At 44.6% G+C, this 21737-nt stretch overlaps 2 protein-coding genes across 3 annotated transcripts in view; both read left to right on the top strand.

The window, feature by feature from the left end:
- Positions 1-14: 14 nt before the first annotated feature.
- Positions 15-7404, top strand: ATP5F1C (ATP synthase F1 subunit gamma). Of its 2 annotated transcripts, XM_041483719.1 has the most exons (10): positions 15-143; positions 1322-1356; positions 2274-2405; positions 2758-2962; positions 3397-3540; positions 3920-3984; positions 4629-4784; positions 5749-5845; positions 6668-6705; positions 7265-7404. In XM_041483719.1, the coding sequence occupies exons 1-9, from the start codon at positions 100-102 to the stop codon at positions 6672-6674; spliced, it is 885 nt and encodes a 294-aa protein (XP_041339653.1). In that variant the 5' UTR covers positions 15-99; the 3' UTR covers positions 6675-6705; positions 7265-7404. The 2 variants fall into 2 exon arrangements, with proteins under 2 accessions (XP_041339653.1, XP_041339654.1); XM_041483720.1 differs by lacking the exon at positions 6668-6705.
- Positions 7405-9346: 1942 nt separating this feature from the next.
- Positions 9347-21737, top strand: part of TAF3 (TATA-box binding protein associated factor 3) — a 114106-nt gene continuing 101715 nt past the window's right edge. Inside the window, exons 1-2 of the mRNA XM_041483746.1 lie at positions 9347-9592; positions 19703-19945. Coding sequence (XP_041339680.1) covers positions 9427-9592; positions 19703-19945 — 409 coding nt within the window. The 5' untranslated portion in view covers positions 9347-9426. The remainder of the gene's footprint in view (positions 9593-19702; positions 19946-21737) is intronic.

Genomic DNA, 21737 nt, shown 5'->3' on the forward strand with positions numbered 1-21737 from the left:
GGAAATGGCGGCGGCGCCCTGGAAGCGGATCCCGGCGGGGCGGCGCAGGCGCGGTGCGGGCGCGCTGACCTTCAGCGGGGCTGTGGTGGAGGCGCCGCCATGTTCGCCCGGGGCGCCGCGGTCGCGCTGGTCCAGCCGCAATGGTACCGGCACGGGCGAGGATGGGCGCTGTGGGCACGGGGGAACGCGTCCCGATGGCCGGGGCGGCTCTGCGGGGTGAGGGGGGGATGGCTTCCGTCGGCCGTGCGGCGCCTGGGGGCGGCGGGGTCGCGGCCGCGGGCGGCCCGTGAGGGGCTGTGGGCTCTGAGGGGTGGTGGCGGAGCGGGTACCGGGAGATGAGGGCAGCGGGGACCCGCAGGGATGGAGGGTCCGTCCTCGGTGGGTGGGAGCGCTCGGCCGGGCTGGGTGAATGGGACAGGCGAGGGTTAAAGGACTGGTTTGTACATGGCAGGAGACCCTGCTCTGCTCAGGAAATGGTGCGGCCTCCGCTGCTTCGTTTTAATAGTCTTTAGAAACTAATTGCACTGCATGAAGCTTTGTTTAAAATTATTGTTTTATTTCTGATTTGCCCTTCTAATGCCCTCGTTTGCTTTGTGCCATTAGCCAAGGCGGTGGGTAACGCGTTAAACCTTTCTCTGTTCTCGGCACTGCTGAGGCGCCGCTCGAGCCCCGGGCCGGTTCGGGCCCCTCAGTTCGGGGAGGACCCTGAGGGGCTGGAGCGGGTCCGGGGAACGGCAGTGGGGCTGGGGAAGGGGCTGGAGCCCAAGTCCTCTGAAGAGCAGCTGGGGGAGCTCAGCCTGGAGAAATGGAAGCTCGGGGTGACCTTATCACTGTACAGCTCCCTGACAGCAGAGTGCGGTCAGGTGAGAGCTGGCCTCTTCTGCCAGGCAGCCAGCGGCAGGACAGGAGAACATAGGCTTAGGTTGTGCATTAGAGGCGATTTCTTCACAGAAAGTGTAATTAGGCATTGGAATGGGCTGCCCAGGGAGGTTGTGGAGTCGCTGTCCCTGGAGGTATCTGAAGAAAGACTGGATGTGGCACTCAGTGGTTTAGTTGATAAGGTGGTATTCGGTCATAGGTTGCACTTGATGATCTCAGAGGTCTTTCCCAGCCTAATTGATTCTGTGAAATTCTATAGGTAGGGAAGGATGAAAGTGTGCATACAAGCCACAGGTCAGAGTGCTTGTCTCTGTCACAGATGTCTTTTAAGAAACAGCAAATCTTTGAATTTTCATCACTGTGAAAGGGACTTGCCCTTGGCACGTGTTGGTTTGCTGGAGAGCTAGTGAATTACCCTAATTTCTCCTGCATTCCTTTTCAGGGGCCAAGTCAGGAATATGGCAACGCTAAAAGACAGTAAGTAAAGGTTTTGTCTGCTCCTAAGAGAAGGAAAATGTTGCAGGAAAACCATATGTTAAAATATAACATTCTGTTTAGCCTCTGTTGGGTGAAATGATTATGATACATAACAATGATATATAGGCCTTCAGTGCTAATTACATTAAACAAGTGTCCTTCAGAAGTGGTTTTAGCAGTAATTTAGATGTCTTTTTATAGTTTTACTCAAATAGATTTTAAAAACAGTTTTATCTTATGTGCTAAACCAGATTTCTGCTCACCTCTAAGAGTTAACTTAGTTTCTCTTATGTTTATTTCCTTGTGCTTTTATGCAGCATTTGTTGGGGGGGAAAGGATTGACTGAATGGTTTCAGTGTGGTAATGTTTCCTTAAGCCATTCCTCATAGTTCTTATGTAGGGATATTGCCTTGGAATTGTGGTTATCAGTGGGATGCCTGTTTCGGTTAGTTTTTCCATTCGTGTTTTATAGATGTCACTTTACCACAGTCTAAATAGAGGAGGAAATTTATTCTGTCTTCACTCTATGGGGACTTTTTTGTTTGTTTATTTTCTCTGCTTGTCATCTGTGAAAGATGACATTATACCTCAGATAATATATTTGTGAAACAGGTAGGTGTGGAAGCAAAGTGATTAGTAAATAGACTTCATGTTGGGATAAATATTAAATAAATGTTACATCTGAAGGAAAGAACATCTCTGTTGTAAAGATGAATTTGTGTTAGTTGCATTCTTGCTCTTACTGCAAATACTGAGGTCTTTTATGAGGTTTATTTGTGCACTGTTTGTTTATTTATTTCTTCTTCTTTGAGGAGCATGGCAAAATATTTTTGGATGGCTCTTGCTGGCATTTTGTTGTTTGGGTGTGAGTCATTACGCCCAGTACAGTCTGTGACCTTGACCTCTCAACCTTGCAGTCACCAGGCGTTTGAAGTCCATCAAGAACATCCAGAAGATCACCAAGTCCATGAAGATGGTTTCTGCCGCCAAATACGCAAGAGCTGAGAGGGAGCTGAAGCCTGCGAGGGTCTATGGAACAGGAGCTCTGTGTGAGAGAAAGATCTTGCATTTATTTAGTCATGGGGGAGCAGAAGAGGAGGTTTTCATACTGGTGATAAAATGCCAAGGCTTTTTAACCTTCCAGTAGTCTGTTTCCAAAAGAATTTGCGCGGTGAACTTCACTGATCTGATCAGAGCTGTGACTGGCTTTGAATTGTTTCTTGCTCACATGTGGTCTGACCATGTGCAAACTTGAGACAGTTGCAAAGGAGATAGAATTAATCTGGCTGAGATCTGGAGCCCCTTTGGTATTGGTTTTAGTTAGGATAATTCAGAGCATTTTTTATTACTTACTTGCTTTTTTGGCACCCTTGAAAAACGTGTATTGATCTTTTTTTCCAGCTCTTTATGAGAAAGCAGAAATAAAGGCACCTGAGGACAAGAAGAAGCACCTCCTTATTGGTGTGTCCTCTGACCGAGGCCTGTGTGGTGCTATCCATACATCTATTGCTAAAACCTTGAAGAATGAGATTACCAACCTCTCAAATGCAGGGAAAGAGGTTATGGTGGTTGGAGTAGGTGACAAGATCAGAGGCCTGCTTCAAAGGTAAAAAGGATGGCACCCAAAAGTTTCGTTTGGAGTTTTGTTTTCTGTGGTAGAAATTTCAAGACTGTTTCTAAGATTGTGTGTCATTGGCAGGAAATTGCATTTAAGGGAACTGTGTTAAATTCAAGTTCCTGTAAAAAAAAATCAGCAAATACCAGAAAAGTAGTTTGGATAATCTCATAATTTGAGAAACTGCTGCACAGCACTATTATATTCTTGAAATAAAAGTCTGAAAGCTGGCAACTGGCGCTGTTACACTTGTGTGTATTGTGAAGCTGTGGTAATTTAACTAAAAGCAAGTTTCTTTCAGACCCTAATTCAATAAAATGTTTCATTCTGAACATTTCCAAGTTACAGTTACCTCTAGTAAGTCTTGCTGCTCTTGTATTTTAGAGCATCCCCTTGGTTCTGACACAGGTTTGTTGTTGCTGCAGGACACATGGCAACTATTTCCTGCTGACATTCAAAGAGGTGGGACGGAGGCCTCCGAGCTTTGGAGATGCTTCAGCCATTGCTTTAGAGCTGTTAAACTCCGGGTATGAATTTGATGAAGGCTCTGTCATCTACAATCGGTTCAGGTAAGGTTGAACTGAAACTTCACTGGAAAAATACTGGCAGAATGCTTCAAAGAGCATATCGGCCAATGAAGTTGTATGGAAGCTGAATATAACTGGAAAGTAAATATTTGGCATATTCACTTCTTGATTTTGTTGTCTGTCAAGAACTGGGCTGTTTTTTCTAGTAGCTGTGGTTGGAACTCCCTTTTAACTTGTGTATAGCTGTTATATTTACAGTCAACACATCATTATATCCATGTGGTGCCCAAGATCTTTTTATCAGGGTTATCACAAAACTTTGTGGCATTGGAAAGCCAGAAGTTGTCTATTCTAGCTCGATCTGAACCATCCAATTTAGAGTTAGTTGAACTGAAGAGCCTATTTTGCTCCTTTTGTACAGGTCTGTCATCTCTTACAAGACTGATGAAAAACCAATCTTCTCCTTTGAAACTGTGGCTGGCTCTGGTAAGTAGGGAGCTAGAAACCACCAGTTACATGCAGTGATAGATCACAAGAAAAGCACTCTGAAAATTGGAATATGGTATTAAAACATCTTATTATGGTGCTTGTATCACAATTTAACTTAATGGTTTTATCTTGGCCTTGATCAGTCCAAGGCTGGCTCATAAAGGTGCTGTGGGGCAAGGAGGTTAAAAAGAAAGGTGATGCTAATTCTGGTTTGAGATTCTGTCTCAAGCAGGATTTGTGCATATGTAAACTCTGTCAGTTCCAAAATTTTCAGCACTGAATAGCCTGAGTAATGAGTGACTTTTCACTGATCACTAAAAATACCCCAGAATGTTTCTGCAGCATTGTATGGGAATGTTAAACATAATACAGCAATAATGTATTTTGCTTTGGTCTGACTTTCCTAATATTAAATTGAATTAAAACACATAAAACAGTTACAGAATTAGAACTAGCACAGAGATTCTGAAGGTACACGTAATATGTTCAGAAAATCCCTCTGTGCTGCCTTAAGTATTGAAACAGCCCAGACAAGTAATCTTCTCCATACATTGTATTTACTTAAAATACTTCCAGCATTGTATTTTGCTGGAAATAGTAAATCTTGGATGTGTCTAAGCCTGCTCCTCCATGTTTTGCAGAAAGCCTAAGTATCTATGATGATATTGATGCTGACGTGCTGAGAAACTACCAGGAGTTCACGCTAGCAAACATTTTGTACTACTCACTGAAAGAATCCACCACCAGCGAGCAGAGTGCCAGGATGACTGCCATGGACAACGCCAGCAAGAATGCTTGTAAGCTACTCCCTGGGTTTTCAGGACTTCAATTGGTCAGCAGGAAGGTGCTGACCCTCCTTTATGTAGTTCTTTGCTTCAAAAATCAGCTGTTTCCTATCTTAATTCTACTTCGAATAATTTTTTCGAGCCACTTCAACTGAGATTCTGTTTCAAACATGAACTGTATTTAGTCCCTGGAAAGAGGGATTGCTGCCAAGAAACAGGCCTAGGATTGGAAGTGAAAGAACAGATTATTTAAAAGGCATGTTAAATACTAAACTAATTGTGTAATGGCTTAATATTCTCTATGCTCCTTTCATGTGGCTGCTCTGAGGATTTCCTGAATTTCTATAAATCTGTACTTACTCGTTCACCAAATATAATTAGTGCAGTGCAATTTAAAGGTGGGAAAACTTAAACAATAGTTAAATACCACCTGTCATGGAGCAAGTAGAGAATATATGAGTATTCCTTGGAAGGGTACTGGTGATTATGTGATGCTGATGTGATGTGCAATTGGGCTGCCATGAATGGTGGACATGGCTCTGATGACCAGCTTGAGAGAAAGAGGTGATACCTGCTGTGTTTAGAAATAATTGAGAAAGAAAATAATTGGGAAAAGTCTCTCTCCTTTTGGCACAACTTCAAGGAAATAACAATGCAGTTAATTGACAGTGAAATCTAATTTCAAAGCTAATGATGCCTGTTTGTGTTATGTTACAATAAGCTATGTCATGCCTGGTATTTACGTCTGCCAGCTGTTCTGCAGATGTTTAACTGACAAGCTGAATTCTCAGTTTTCTAGATTGTTTACTGGTAATATTACCTGTAGGGAAAAAGCATTAGGTGCACTAAGCCTCTTGGTATTTGCAGTGCTTTACAAGACACTTGGATATTGTGCCCATACAGCTTCTCTGTATGTACATTTATACACATTTATACACTCATTTTGTGTGCAAACTCCAACCTTGCCTTATTCCAGCCGAGATGATTGACAAGCTGACCTTGACCTTCAACCGCACCCGTCAAGCCGTCATCACCAAGGAGCTCATTGAGATCATCTCTGGTGCTGCTGCTCTGTGAGTATTTGTATGAAGGTGCAGTCAGAGCTCTTGCAGTCATGTGCTGCTTGTGTGCCAGGGCAACAGGCAAACTTTGGGATTGTAGGCCCTACAACCAGAGGGAAGGCAATCCCTGGCATGGCTCCCAAGCTTTTCAGCTTGCGCAGTTCTACTAACCAGAGAGAAGCTTGGAATTTTTTTCTGATCAGATACAGTTTAAAAGCTGGTAAAATAGATCTTCAGCCTCACCACGCATCCTTGCCTGGAGAGGTGAGGGTTCTCCTCTTTTCTGGCCTTTGGTGGATTTTCCCCCTTCCTCCCTTTCACCTGAACATTTCCTATTTTGCCTGGTCAAATAGCCCAGTAGTGTTGAGTGGGAGAGAGCAAATGGCATGACTGAAATGCTTTTGGATAAATGAAGTGTTCAGAAGCTGAAAGTTTGGGGCTGGGTTAGCAAGAGGGAATTTCCAGAATATTTTCATATGGAATATGTATTTTACTTGAACTTCAGCGTTTTGCTTGTTTGCCTGAGGATGAGGTTTTGTGCAGGTGTGTGCTGCAGGTTACAAATGTGTGGGCTTAGACCACAATTTGTAACTGCATGTAGCTCATATGTATTACTGTAACAGTTAAAAATTTGTGCTCTGTATGGAAATACATGTGTTCATATCCTGTGTATTTACAGAATGCCTGGAATATGTACTTTCTATAATTTCAGTGCTGTATTGTGCTCCTCACAATACATTTGTGGTCATAAATCCATGCAGAGTTTTGCCTGAATTTGCATGAGTTGCTTCCTAACCTGCTTGTTTTGTTTTTTTCTCATAATACCATAACCAGGGATTAATCGGAAAAAGCGGTTCAGCCAAATCCAAGAGGTAAAGTTATGTCACAGAAACTGGATTGTGTTTTAAAATGAATTACCACAGAAAATACGAACTCAGATGAGGAAGTCAGAATTGAGTGGTCTTGGTCAGACAGAAACTTTTCTTCCTAAACAGCTGTGAAATTGGACATTTTTAGTTTGAATTTGTCCAGACAAAGAGTTCTTAATTTTCAGTAATTTTAAGGAAAATATGTCCATGGGAGCATAATCCCAGATGAGTTATAATTTTCTGTGGGTTTTTTTTCCTCTATTATTGGATTAATTTGCAATTACTGTTTGAATTTTTGCATAGTGGCCTGACTTAATGCAATTGCTTAAAAATATCTGTATGTAAGACATACCTAAAGAGGCTTCTGTATTAACATAAACATATTCAAAATCTAAAATGTAAGGGAAATTTTGAAATTTGAAATGTAAAAACAAAAAATGTGATGAATAGTTGGGGGGTGATAAGGAATATTAATGAAGTTTTTAAATTGGGGAAGATAACAGTTTAAAATAAATACATAAATAGATGAAAGGGTTTTAATTTGTTTCAATTTTCATTACAGGTGAAGAGGAGCTCTTCTGAGCATATGTGGTTTAGCCTGCCTGTGTCTGTGTTAACAAGACTGCTCTGTTATCTTGTGAAGAAGTGGAAAAGCCCCAGAAATCTGTAAATTCTTAAAATAAACCACCTCCATGAAACAGATCTTTTTGGTTGTCTGTGGAGCAAATGCTCTTGGAGTCTAAAATATCTAGGGTGGGCTTGGGTGTGCTTTGAAACTTTATTTTTTAAAAGTCTGTGCTCTACACTTTTAATTTATTTGCCACATGAAACATGTAAGTGGATGTTTCTTTTGAAGAGTGGAAGAGATTTTCTGACTTCACCCTGTCTTTGAAAATGAAGTGACCTACTTTGAGAGGTACATTGTATTGTGGGCTGAAGGAGGAGACTGGAAACTGCATCACACTGCTGGAACACTGATCTCTCTTACTTGAATGTTGTAATGATACTGTTTGCAGATGTTGAATTTTTAAAATTAACTGATGTGATTAGGTGAGTCACTACAGAGGTTATTTAGAATGCATGGTCAGTGTGTGTATAGAAATGTAAATGTCAGAGGGCTGGGGCACCTCTGCTGGGACACACCCTGAGAGTTTTGTTCAGCCTGGAGAAGAGAAGGTCCCAGGGAGACCTTTCAGCATCTGAAGGGGTTCCAGGGGAGCTGGGAAGGGACTTTGGATAAGGGCATGGAGCAACAGGACAAGGGGCAACGGCTTTAAACTGATGGAGGGCAGGGATAGATTGGGTATTGGGAAGAAATTCTTTACTGTGAAGGGGTGAGGCCCCACCACAGGTTTCCTGGAGAAGCTCATACCGGTCCCAGTGTGGAGCCCTGAGGGGCACCACCCTCAGGACCTTGAGCTGTTAACCAAACCAGGAGCTTCAGGACCTTGTTCTGGGTCAGGTCCTGCTCTTCTGCAGATGGGAGATGTGAATGTGACTGATGCAACAGACTACTCATAAACCAAACTGCTAATTTATGAACTAATTAGGTTTTCATACTAGAGTTCTGTTATTTACGGTTCTGTCCTCCATGCTCCGATTAGTTACACACAAATAAGAGTTACAGTTTAGCTCTAGTGTATCTCCACAGCCACCAGTGAGTAAGAGCTGAGCTGCTCCTCCTTGCATCTCCTACACCACTCATTTACTGTAAATTTTGTTTCTGGATCCTTTTTGCTACCAGAGTTCTATCCTTTTCCTAGGTGGTTTTTGTTGTTGTTGTTTGTTTTGGGGGCTTGTTTTGTTTTGTTTTAATACCAACTAACTTACCCAGAAACACTTTTTCCTCATTGCTGCCAATTTGATGTTCCATCCATCTGGAAAGGAAAAAAAAAAAAGGAAAATAACCTTCCTGGGCAGCCTGTTCCAGTGCTCTGCCACCCTCTGTGTGAGGAAGTTCTTCCTCTTGACAGGTGAAACTCCTTGTGATTTGGTTTCGTTTATGGCTATTGCTCCTCATCCCATCACTGGACATCACTTAGAATTCTCAGTCTGGCACCATCCTCTTGACAGCTGTCTCTGGGATATATTGAGATATTTATATTTATTTAGAGATACTGGGATTATTTATAGAGATCACAGAATCACAGGATGGTTTGGGTTAGAGGGGACCTTCAAGACGATCTGCTTGCACCTGCTGTGATGGGCAGGAACACTTTTCACTATCCCAGGTTGCTCAGAGCCCTGTCCCACCTGACACTGAACAGGGGACATCCACCCTGGGCACCCTCTGTTAGTGTTTCACCACCCCCACATGCAGAATTTCTTCCCCATATCCCATCAAAAACTCCTCTCAGCTTGAAGGCATTCCGCCCCTGCCCTCGTAAAGAGCCTTGTCGCATCCTTCCCGTGAGATCCCTTCGGGCACTGGGGGACATTTAGCGGTGCTGAGGTACCGATATTTATACATTTACCTTCTCCCGAGCCCAGCGAGGTACCGATATTGATGCACTTACCTTCTCCCGAGCCCAGCGTGTCCCGCAGCTGCGGGACGCGGCCTCCGGGCGCTCCGGGCGGCGTTCCCGCGCTCCGCCCCGCTCGATGCGCTCGGCGCTGGAGCGGCGCTGCCTGGCGGGGGCGGGGCGGCGCCAAGATGGCGGCTGCGATGGCGGCGGCGGTGGCGGGCGGTGCGTGAGAGCTCCCGCGGCCCCCGGCCCCGGCGGGATGTGCGAGACCTACTCCCGCTGGCTGCTGCGGGTGTCGGTGGCGCAGATCTGCCAGGCCCTCGGCTGGGACTCCGTGCAGGTCTCGGCCTGCGACCTGCTCACAGACGTGCTGCAGCGGTACCTGCAGGGGCTGGGCCGGGGCTGCCACCGCTACTGCGAGCTCTGTGAGTGCGGGCTGGGGCTGGGCCGGGGGCGATGCGGCTGGACACGGTCCTGGGAGGGCACTGTGAGTGGCCCTGCTTGAGCAGGGTCCGGGCTGGGTGAGCTCCGTGAGCCCTGCCAGTCTCGGCCATCCCGCCAAGGAAACAGCGCTGGGGCAGGGCAGGAGCACGGGTGGTGGGATTTGGGCAGGGCGGGAGGGCACGAGGAGGAGGTTTGGGGCACTGCTGGGGGCTGGGGCCAGGGCAGGAGGGCACGGAGAGGTGGGATTTTGGTAGTGCTGGGGTCTGGGCGGCAGTGCAGGAGAGTATGGGGAGGTGTGGTTTGGGGAGGGCAGGAGTCTGGGGGACAGGGCAGGAGGGCGCAGGGGAGTGGGTTTGGGCAGGGCAGGAAGGCACAGGGAGGTGGGTTTGAGGGACAGGGAAGAAGGGCACAGGGAGGTGGGTTTGGGCAGAGCAGGGGTCTGGGGAGCAGGGCAGAAGGGCACAGGCAGGTTGGTTTGGGTGACAGGGAAGGAGGGCACAGGGAGGTGGGTTTGGGCAGAGCAGGAGTCTGGGGAGCAGGGCAGGAAGGCACAGGGAGGTGGGTTTGGGCAGAGCAGGGGGCTGGGGGACGGGGGCTGTGGAGGGGTGGGGAGGGCAGCTGGAAGCTTCTGATTGTCAGGCAGTGCCAGGAGCTGGGGATGCTTGGCAGGGGAGAGCCGTGGAGGTGTGGTCATTTGGGCAGGGTGGGAGGGTGCGGGGAGGTGGGATTTGGGCAGTGCTGGCGTCTTTGGGTCAGTGAGTGCCAGGTGTGGGTTTGGGGAAGATCAGCCCATGGGCTGGAGGCTGTGGGGAAGGGCAGCCGGGCTGTGGAGCAGTGCACAGGACTGGGAGGATGGGAGGGAAGCTTTGGAGCAGCAATGGGGCAAGGGGGTCCTGGTGCCAGGGAGGACTGTGGGGCAGTGGGTCTGGGTATGGGTCTGTGGGGCTGGAGTCAGAGAAAAGGAGGCTCCGTGGCCGTGGGTCTGGAGTGTGAGGACATGGGGGTGCTGTCCCACTCTCTCTGGCTGCAGTGTGCTGGGGACGGGGAGACACAAGTACAGGAGAGGGAGAGGGGACTGTTGGCCCCATTGCTGGGATGCTCTGAATCTGGGAGGGGGACGAACTGGAGGGAGAAGGGACAGCCAGCCTCTTTTCCTTGGTGGGATGTGTACGTGGGAGGATGTGCTGCTGTGTTCTCATGGCTCATCTTTGGGTCCTCTTTTGTGCCCTGGGGCCAGTGCTGAGGGGACCCACTGCAGGGGGGCATGTGTGTGGGGTTCACTGTTCTGGCACAAGGGGAAATACTGAGGATGGATGGTGCAAGGCTTGGACTCCCTCCTGCCTGGGGAGGGAGTGGTGTGCCTGGAAGTCCTGTTGTTGGGGTGCTCTGGGAATGTTTGTGTACAGGGGGAAAGCAGTGTTACTGAGGGACTGGGAGCATGTGTATGGGGAATGTGGGAAGGCAGGGATGCACTAACATGTGGTTTGGGGGAAGTGGAGCTGTAGTGCACAGGATGTGGGAGTGTGACAGGGCTGCACATGGGAATTGTGGAGTGCAGAAGGGGTGGGTTGGGGCTGGGGATAATTTAGTGCACATGGCATGATGTATGGGTGTCTTCATGTGGATGCAGAGGAAGGGGTTTGGCTGGATCTGTGGGGGACTGCAGTTAGCCAGTGCTGCCAATGAGGTGGAGAAGGAGCTGGAAATGATGGTGGGGGGCAGGGGAAGTGATGCCCAGGGCCTCAGTGGATTTGGGATGAGGTGATGCTGGGGTGGGAGCTTGGAAGGGGTGAGTTTACAGCAAGTGGGAGAAGAGAACAAGGAGAGGACTGAGAATCAGTGCCAAGGACTGCTGGCTGCGTCACCCAGGAGTGTGGAATGAGGATGTTGATGGGATTGGGAAGGGAGCACCACTGCTGGCTCTGGGCCTACAGCAGAGGATGCAGTTGTGTGTCCCTTGGGATTGTGAGTGTCCCCGCAGAGAGTGCAGTGGAGCTGCTGAGGAGATGGATGTCCTGCTGCTACCTGCAGAACATGGGGTTGGAGGGGGGGATGTCCAGTTGCTTGCTTGGTCAGTAATGCTGCCAGTGGGCCTGAGAAGGTGCTAGGGGTGTGCTGGGTCTGGGAATGTCAGGAAAGGATGCTGATGGGTCACAAGGGGGTGGAGAGGTGACAATCTGCTGCAGGGTGAGGGAGGCTGTCAGGGTCACTGGCAGCTCTAAACACAGGAAATGTGGGGAATGAGGAGCAAGGCTCAGGCTGTGGGTGTGGTTAGAGCATCCTGGGTCTGTGTGTGTGGAGGCCTTTGCTGCCCTACATGTGGGCAGGGAGGGTGTCATGTGGCAGAGATTTGTGTGCAGAGATGGGGCTGCCAGTGCTCCTGCTGCTTCTGTGAGTAATAGGAAGGAAATGAAGGGGGATCTCCATAGTGGAGGGACTTGGAGGAGCAAGGGTACCCTGGAGAGGTGGATGTAGGTTGTGTGTCTGGGAAAACAGGGCTGCTTGTGCCTCCTGTGCCAGGAGGGACATGTTCCCCCTTCCTTTGGCATGCTGGAGAGCTGTGGCATTGTGGGCAGCTGCTGCTCCACGTGTCCTGCACTTGTGGAGGGGAAAGTCCTGGAGAGCCCCCGGGGCAGAGGTCAGAGCAGTTGGGGCTGGAGCTGGGATGGATAATTGATTGCCTGAAGTGCTGGGTAGGGAGAAGGTGACTCACTGGTTGTGGATTTGGGGGCTCCTGTGGCCACCACCGTTCAGAGATTGTGCTGGGACCTGCAGGAGGTTGCTGGAGAGGTAACAGGGATGGGAGCCCTGAAATGCACCGCTGGGAATGTTTGCAGTTCTTCTGTCCAAGCTGTGGGAACTGTGCTAATGAGGTGTCAGCCACAGATGAGAGAAACATTAGAGGCATGTTGCAGTCAGCTGGTGGTGGATTGGGTGCAGCATCAAGATCCAAGGAGCTGTGAGGGCTGGGTGTGTTGGATTCCTCTGCAGGGGTGAATTTGGAGAGTGTGCAGAGCTGGGGAGCACAGTGTGAGTGGCTTGGTCAGGACAGGAGCAACCACAGCCTGGAAGTGCTGCTGCTGGAGGTTGTGCCCCTTCTCTGAAGAAGGGAAGTTCTCACTGCTGCAGGGATCCCCCATGAAGCAAAGTGATGAGCTGAGTGTGCCTGGTCCTGGCTCTGCTTCATCATTTCAGGAATAATTGAGATCAAGTCTGACAGTGCCAGTGTAACCAAGCTTAGGAACAACTATCTGCTGCAAACTGGATTTCTCAGGTTGAATAGGTTTACTTGTACAACTTTCCCCTAATCTGGGAGCAAGTTAGTCCAGAAATGGGACTGTGCAATATTAACCCATGTATCCCAGCAGCACAAGTGCAGCTCTGAAGTTTGTATCCCAATCCACACAGAAATTATCTTTAAAGCAATTAAAGGAGACAACAGAGAGGGATTAGGAGGATGGAGTTATGAAGTGAAAAAGAAGCTCTCCTAGGTTTGGCCTGAGCTGTCCTTTCATAGGGTTGTTACAAATTCTGGGGAAGATGCTTGTGCTGCAGTGTTTCTAGGACTGGGAGGAAAAGACATAGAGATGATGCAAATAAATCTTTTGGTGCTGAGGATTGGAGTTTGTAGAGCTTAGGTATACCTCTCTTGCTTTGGGTTTGCTTACTGAAAGTGGGGAAAGGCATTTTTCCCCTCTGTGAATGGGGAAGGAAGTAACACAAGTATCACAGTCTTTTTGTTTGGTGGCTTTTTGTTGTTTTTTTTTCTTTGAGGAGAAGGGGAATATGCTGTGTTTGTGCCAGTGATCTGCTGTTTTTTGTACAATGTCTCTTAAAACGATCCCTGTATTTCTTTCTTTAAAAAGGTTTGTAAAAGGACATCTTAATACTGAGCTGACATCTCCCTGCAATTTCAGAATTGTTTCCTTTTGCTTCTGAAATAAGTTACTGTACAAACCCAGCTCTGGATGAATGAGCTTAATTCTGCCATGGTTTTGCATAAGTAGAATTAATTAAATTCCAATTGTAGCATCTTCATTGTCAGGGCGTTATCTCGGAGTCAGACCAGTGGGGTTTGAGTTAGCAGGGCTGTCAGCTGAGGGACATAATCTTTGTGTTCCAAACTGAATGGATTTACTCTGACGTCGTTGAGACACCGTGGTATGGCTGTGAAAAGCCTGTCATCGCTGCTCACGTGTTCTCTCACTTGCAGAAGAAAATGATGGCTCTCCCAGCTGGGTTAGATCTTTGTTCCAGCTGTTACATCCCATTAGGAGAGCTACATTCAAGATTTTCATTACTTTTCTGCTGTTGTTTCTTTGCATTTGCAGTAGCTGTAGTTGATGGGAGCTTCTGTGGCTGCAAAGAGAAGGCAAAAGGATTTGCAAAGCGGGTTTGAGATGTGTTTGATGCCGTGAAATGCTTCTGAATGCTGTGTTGGGGGCTGGAGGAGAGGCTGAACTTACAGGGAGAAAATCAGGGTTTTCCTCTTAAAGTACACCATATTATGCTGCTCAAATTTGTGGAAAGCTTGTCAGAGGAACACCATTCAATATGCTGCGAGCTGTTTTATCCTAAAATTTAAATTAAATATTTGAAAACCAGTGTTGGAGTATGTAATTAAGGTATCAGGCTACAAAACAAACTGATGTAGAGTGGTTTCTGAGAGCAGAGTTCTGCCTTGTTGGTTTTAAGCAGAGGTGAAAAGGGAAAGGCTCCCTGTTAGGTGCCACTTTGTTTTCCACTCCTGTTTCACGTGGTTTGGTAGAGGAGTGGCAGAGCTGTGCTTTGAGTTACCTGCTCTGGGTTGTGTAGGTTGGGTTTTTTTATACTGGGGAGCTGTCCATGAGGACAGATCAGAATCTGCTTTGTTTGCCATGAATTTAGCTAATGTAGCTTGGTAGTGGGTTACAGACATGCAAAATATGTCATGTTTTACCTCTTAACACATCCAGTGAGGGAGTTCAGTTTATGTGGGTGGTGCAGTTCATGGGAGGGATGAGGAGGGGAGCTGTTGTTCACACCCCCTAAAGTCTCTTTTTTTCTGGTACATTGCTCTAAAAACCAGTCAGATAGAAGCTACTCAACTTCTGTCACTGAGGGCACCAGGGCATATTTCAACAGATAATTTAGATTATCTGCTGCTACAACTTGATGTGTAATAAGTTGGATAATTAACTTTTTGAATTCAGAGGTGGATTTTCCTCTGCTTTCCTTCAATTTTCAGTGTTGAGCTTATGCTTGGATATACTGTGATTTTATGCTTTTTCCTCCTGAAATTTGCTAAGAGTTAGGAAATAAAGTTTAAGAGTTGGTCTTCAGTTTCATATTGCTTGACTAGTTTTTTGAAGATTATTTTTATGCAAACATAGAATTGTAGAATATCTCAATTGGGATCAGGGACCCATTCCCTGATCCCAATGATCCCTCAATGGATCATTGAGTCCAAATCCCTATTCCTTGCAGGACAACATACTAATTATATATACACATTAAAAAATATTAATGACTATATTGAAATTGGTATTATTAATGTAACTGTGTTTTTGTTGAAAGGCAAGTTCTGATCTGATGAGAGCAGTATTTTAATTGGAAGGAAAAATTGCCAATATTGCAGAATGTTTTCCAAGGCAGTACTGGCTCCAAAACTGCTCCAATGTCTGCACAGTCTCTCCTGTAAACTTCATTATAGCAGAGGGAGAATGCAAACAGCAGACCAATATTTTCTTTGGTAATTACCACAGAGGAGAGAATTCACCTGGCATCAGCCAATTTTTTATTTCTTTATAATGTCAAATTTATCTCATATGTTTTCTTTGATTTTGTTCTTTTTTTGGTTACTTCATTCTTACCATTATACAGTAATAATCTTTATCAAAGGATTAGATTGTTGGTGATCAGTTTAAATGAGCTGATTCTCTCTGCTGGTCCTTGAATGACTTTATAACAAGGATCTATCCTGGGCCTGTAACATACATTATAAGTGTGCATTTTATGTCCTGATAACCTTAAATATTGATGCTTTTAAGCTAATTAACTTCTTACTGGCTACTAATATAAAGAAGGACAATGTGCTTTTTTTGCTTGATGTTTCTGAAGTTACTGGGAAAAGGAGCAGACTGAGCACCAATAGCAAGGAGATGCTTTTGCCCTGACTGGTAACTACATTAATAGGACCCTTTTTTCCCCACTTAAGTGCATTTAAGTAAGGCTTCTAAACTTACTAAATAACCTATTGTCCATGTTTATGACTTTTCTGGATAGAAGCTGTGCTGTCTCCGTGAAACAGTTATCCTGGAGTAACTTTGTGTGACGTGTTGGAACACAAGGAATCTGTGATAGAGCCTGTAATTAAAATACCAAGGAGCTATACCTAATAATTTGCTGGTTAAAATAAAATCTAAAAAAAAAATCTCTTTTACAGCACCCATGAAGGGGAATGCTGAGCTATTTATAACACATATACGTGTTGCATGGGTGGTGACTCATTAATTTTTCTCAGTATATTTATTACAGAACTGTAGTTCTTCCTTTAAGAAACCTGGCATGAAACTAAAAGCTCTTCTGTTCTGTACTTACTTGCCTATTAAATTTTCACTCACTCATACGAACTTTGGGCCAGGAAGGAGGAGGTGGAGGGGGTGAGTTTGACAAAAGGAAATCAGCTATTCCTGAGACTGAATTTAAGGCAAGTAAGACAGTTCCCTAACTCCACAGAGCCCCTCACAGTGCCTTTGGATGACATGAGCACTGGCCAGCTTGTTTGCTGGAAGAGTTCTTGTGACTTTTGCAAAAAAAACTCAGCTTCATGAGCTTCTAAAGATTCCTTTTCCCCACAACCCAAACCCTTGTTTGTAGGGCACTTTAGTGCTCCATCCTCGTTGTTTGATTTGGTTTTCCTTGTGGAAGGGTTGGTTCATGTGCAGGTGATGCTGAGCAGTGGGGCTGAGTGCTGGATTAACTTTCCACACAAATACTCTGCTCTTCCTGGATTCTCTTTGCCCATCACTTCAGTCCAGTACTTTTTTGGGATGCAATTCTGTGTGCAGATTCCTTCTCACCTGGTGCTCATTCTCATGCCCAGGGAAGCTGAGAGTATCTTAGCTGCACAGCCATTCCCACAGGTTTCTGCTGAGCTGTTTTGAGACCAAATGGTCTTAATTTAGCTCTGCTGCTGCCACAGCTTTACCACTTTTGGAGCACAGTTCCCATTCAGGGAGATAGTGCAGTTTATAATCTTGTGAGAAAGGTATTTTCCTAGTTCACTGTTCATGAGGCATAAGGGGGAGAGTTGTAACTTGCAGGATAAACTATTCCCACCTCCTTTCATCTCACTCCCTGAACAATGATAGTATTTAAAGTGTTGTGGTATAAAGAACAGCGAGAGACTGGAAACCAAAGCTCTGAAGTGTCTGTGATCTGGCACCGACTTGCTGTGTGACATTAGATTAATTATTTTGCTGGGAGGCTTCAGCATCTGAATTTTTAAACCGAGGATAGCACAGATACGTGAAGAATATTTAGATAAGTTCAGTATGCACAGATTAAACTTATTTTCTTGGCATCATTTGCTCACAGAAAAAAGCCTAACACTAAATGAAACACCAGGAGAGAGTGTGTTGCATGTTTGTCAGCATTCCCTTTCATGTGTCTGGCTTCTGCTATTTTACTGATTTCTTTTTATTAAGCCAGAGAGAGAAGATAAATGCTAAACTGTTGAAATAAAAGTGTAAAGTCTTTATTTGATGATTAATCTGGAAATACATTTAATGCATTTTTGTGCTGTGATAATTTCCAGTGATAACTGGTTTGATTTTAAATACAGATATGAATACAGACCTGAAACTTTTTTCAAACACTTTTATCACTGAGGACACTTTCTTGAAAAGAAGGGTTAACTGTTCCATCCTTTCATCCCTCTTATGGTTGCAGGTTTAAACATTATTTTTAGCTTTCAATCAAACTTTAAACTTGGCATTGTCTCTTTGGAGGCAAATGTCAAAGCTGTGGGAAAATTGAATCTTCTTTGGGTTCTTTTTTGGTCACCTTTTGAACCCACTTTCTAATACGCATAATTGTTTTGTGATACAGTTGTTAAATATTTCCATGCATCAGTTACACGTAGTAACTGCTTCTCTGCCATGTGTTCTTAAAAAGCACTTGTAGAAAGAATTCATTTTTAGCATTTATCACTTGCTAATCATGTCAGCACACTTTTCTGGAGGTTAAAATATCATGTGCTGATCTAGGAAAAGACCTTTGAAAAGTTTTCCCCAAGTTTTTCTTTTCAGCTGTCTATCAAACTTGTACCTGTTAAGTCTTGACACCTTAGAAAATGTTTCAGTAAGTTCACAGGTACCTTCATAGCCTGCAGAGCAACTAAAAGCGATAACACAAAATTTCTTAGTGGTGTCAATTGCCTGAATTTAATTTAACCATAAAGCACACTTTTTTCCCCCCTAATAAGTATAAGGATCTCATAACTGCTCTGGAGTGGTGATATCTTCATGTAATTATGTGCAGGCAAGCCTGGAGTTTGCAGAGCAGACTGATATTGCACTTATACAAACACACAGGTATTACACAAACACAAGCTGTGAGGTGCTTCTCACCCTGCAGAGTTCACATTCCAAATACAGGAGGGTAAAACTGGCATTAACTTAGTCTGATCTCCCTTTTAGCTGTAGAAAGAATTAAAACACCAGCGAGTCTTGCCCGGAGTCACACAAGAGGCCAGTGTTGGAGAGCTGAGAATCAACCCCATAATCTGAGTATTAGCCTTATCTTCACTGCAAGACTTAAGAAGGGAAATTCTAGAACAAAATTCTCATTTTCTAAATGTACCTGCAGGCGTGAGCTGGCTGAGGGGTGAAATTCATGCAGTGATGTGAGAACCAGCCTGCTCAGCTGCCTCAGCTTCAAGATAAACCAAGAAGAGATTAGGTTAAAGGACAAACAAAAGAGCATCCCCCCATTCTCTGGAGCCAGGGCTCCACAATAGCCATTGTGCTCCTTCAATAAGCACGGGCTGCTTTTCCATAATTACTTTTTAAAGTAAATCACAGCTTATCATCATATAGGGATGTAATATCTACATAAGCCAATTCTACAGAATTGTAATGATTCAGTATATCATTTTATTGAATTAAAAATAATGTTTGGGGCTTACAGCATTGGTTTTGGGTTATTGTTGTTATGAAAAGTCAGGAAGAGACTCGGAAGTGGTGCCTTGGCTGCCAAAGCCAGGTGCCCAATTCTCCCTCTGGAGGCTTTTGGAGGGATTTTCCTCTGTCAGGTCAGGGAAACTCAGGTACTTGGACTTATGCAAGTGTAATTTAAAGCTTTGAGCCAAATTAATTGTATAGCATGAACTGCATCCTCTGTTTCTTGGAAATCCTATTAAATAAAGATCCCGACTACCTGGGCAGTGAGGTTTCACTGTGCTTTTTGTGAAGAAAGTAAGATTTTTGCTGGAGATTCAAACTTAAATTGCCCTCCCGGAAATCAGCCCCTGAAGTATAGTATAAAATATTCTCTCCTCATTAGACCACTATTTAATATTCTTCTCTTTTATCCAGGAGGTGTAGCTAACCAGTAGATGAAGAGGCTCATAGTTTACGAAGCCTGTAGATTTCATCTGGTGCAAAGATACTTTGTGAAGGATTTTTTTTTATATCAAGAGACTCTTTTTTTTCTTTTATCTCTCTAAACTACAGTCATTAAAAAAAATGAAATTTTTCAAGGTTGAGAAATAATATTTGAGCTGTTCCAACTGATAAAGTGCACTTTCTGCATATGGGGTCTTGTGGTATTAATTGACTGTTGCCAGGTAAAGCTGCCTGTTGTTGCTCCCTTGTTTGGCCTTGATTTACTTCCTGGAGTGCAGTTCTTCAATGGTACAATTTGAAACAAAGTGATGGCTCAAAACAAAACCCTTCTGAAACTAAACCTGGTAGAACTGTGGGGCAGTAAATCCATTTCTCATACTGGTGGTGAGCTGGGGGACTGTAATCTCAAAGCATCTTCAGGTTGAATTTTTAAACTTGGATTTCTGCAAAAATATTGTTCTTCTGTTGTTTTTTTTGTTCCAGATGGCCGCACAGATCCAATTTTGGATGACGTAAGCGATGCCTTCAAGCTTATGGGGGTTAACCTGCATGAGCTGGAAGATTACATACACAATATTGAACCTGTCACTTTTGCACATCAAATCCCTTCGTTCCCTGTCAGCAAGAACAATGTCCTCCAGTTCCCCCAGCTGGGAAGTAAGGATGCAGAGGAGAGGAAGGAGTACATCCCTGATTACCTGCCACCTATTGTCTCCTCCCAAGAAGGTGCGAAATCAATCCTTTGCTTTCACTTTTGGTTATTTGGGTGTTTGTGGGCATCCCCCAGCAGCTCAAGCTGTGCTGCCCTGTGGCAGTGGCTTGGGAAGGGGACTGTGGGATTTTACCAAAGCGGGTTGCCAAACAGGTAGCAGTTCTGTGACAGGTTTGTTCACTGTTTTTACTTTCCTTCCAGATTAACTTGTGCCAAAAATTCACTATGTTACTTCATGTTTCAATAATGCCTTCTAAATTTTAAGCTTTCAAATGACAATAGGAGTAAATGCTTAGCATTACCTTTTATGTGTTAGCCTCCCCCTTATGCATCCTGTAAAAGCTTCTGTTATTTGTTAAAGGTAGAAGAAGGAAGGCTGGTGAGACTGGCACAGCATGGTCCTGATAGCTTATCCTTACTTGTAACAAATTTCACCAAAAAACCCAAACCCAGCCCAAAAGAAAAACCTAATTTTCCAATTAAAAAGAATTAATCTTTAAGATATGCTAGTAAGAGTATTTTAGAGGCATTGTATTGGCTTTTAAGTCTCTTTGCTAACATTGATTAGGGTTTCATCATCACTGTTCCAGCTGCTCCTTCCCTTTCTTGTCCCGCAGAGGCAAAGGTTGAGGAAACAGTGAAACCAGCTATACAAGTGCTATGAGATGCAGTTGACCTGAAAATTTTAACAGTGGCAGTGGAAAAAGCATACTTATTTTCTCTATTTTTCAGCTGTATGAGACTTGATTGCTAATAAGATAAAGAAACATGACCTAATCTGACTTGCCCTTTGAATAGCAAACAGCATACAACTGTACCTTGTGTGGAATAAATATATGTAAGGTTGTGGGTATAAAAATTCCACGCAAAAGAACTTTATTTTCCAAGAGAGTGTAATGACAAGATACTTAATTTAGAATTTTGTGGGGACAGAAGGGATATCATGCTCTGTTGTGCATATTGCTCTTTTTTTAAGAGCTAAGGGCTCAAAGCCTGCATGGTGAAATAGGTGTAAAAACTCTGCCCATGTGAGGATGAACATAAGCAACATCACCTTGTTGAGCAAAGAAATCCATTGCTGTGCTTCTGCAAGTGTGGCATGGGGCAGTATTCCAGTGATTTGGCAAGCTGTAGAAGTGTATGTTCAGGCTTTCTTACATCATGTTCAGCTAAAGATGCAGTTGCTGTGTACTCCAGTTAGAGCAGGTGAAATTGTGGTCAGGAACAGGTATCTGAGGAGCAGGTACTGGGTTTGCTGTGTGCTGAACAAATATACTCATTCCAGTAGCAAGGTGAGGACTTACTCGTCTTGGTGAGTATTTCTGAGGCTCTGTAGACTTTAATTTTCTGTTTCCTTAAGTTGTGTTTTGTAGACCAATAGCTTTTCAGTGTTTCTTGCTTTAATACAAGCCAGGAAATGAAACTGCTGTTCAAAACAGAAGTACTTTCTTAAATTGGTGAGGAGATCCTAAAGTCTCACTCTCGTGAAGTTTGTTAAAAGGGTTGTTTTAAAAATCTAACAATGCACTCTCTCAAACCAGGAAGAGGCAAACAAAATGTAAATGTCATCTCTGTAGACAGCATATATAAAAGAAGAGTACTGAGGAAGAGGACTTTGAGAGTGAATGAGGATTTTAGCTCTCCTGTTCTGGCTACTTGCTTTAGCCTGATTCTTCAGGAGGTAAACAAACACCATTCTGTCAGAGAAATCCAACATCTTTGAAGTGTAATAAGTTGCCCAGTGTTGTAGTTGTTTTGGGTTTTTTTTTTCTCTGGGAAAATTATACTTTAAAATATGCAAGAAAA

The sequence above is a fragment of the Pyrgilauda ruficollis genome, unplaced genomic scaffold (genome assembly GCF_017590135.1).
Source record: "Pyrgilauda ruficollis isolate IOZ18807 unplaced genomic scaffold, ASM1759013v1 scaffold61, whole genome shotgun sequence".
Classification (NCBI taxonomy): Eukaryota; Metazoa; Chordata; class Aves; order Passeriformes; family Passeridae; genus Pyrgilauda; species Pyrgilauda ruficollis.

Coding starts and splice junctions, on each gene's coding strand:
- ATP5F1C (XM_041483719.1), top strand. CDS start 100: ATGTTCGCCCGGGGCGCCGCGGTCGCGCTGGTCCAGCCGCAATG. Junction 2,406..2,757: donor CTATGGAACAGGAGCTCTGT/GTGAGAGAAAGA, acceptor CTTTTTTTCCAG/CTCTTTATGAGAAAGCAGAA. Junction 2,963..3,396: donor ATCAGAGGCCTGCTTCAAAG/GTAAAAAGGATG, acceptor TTGTTGCTGCAG/GACACATGGCAACTATTTCC.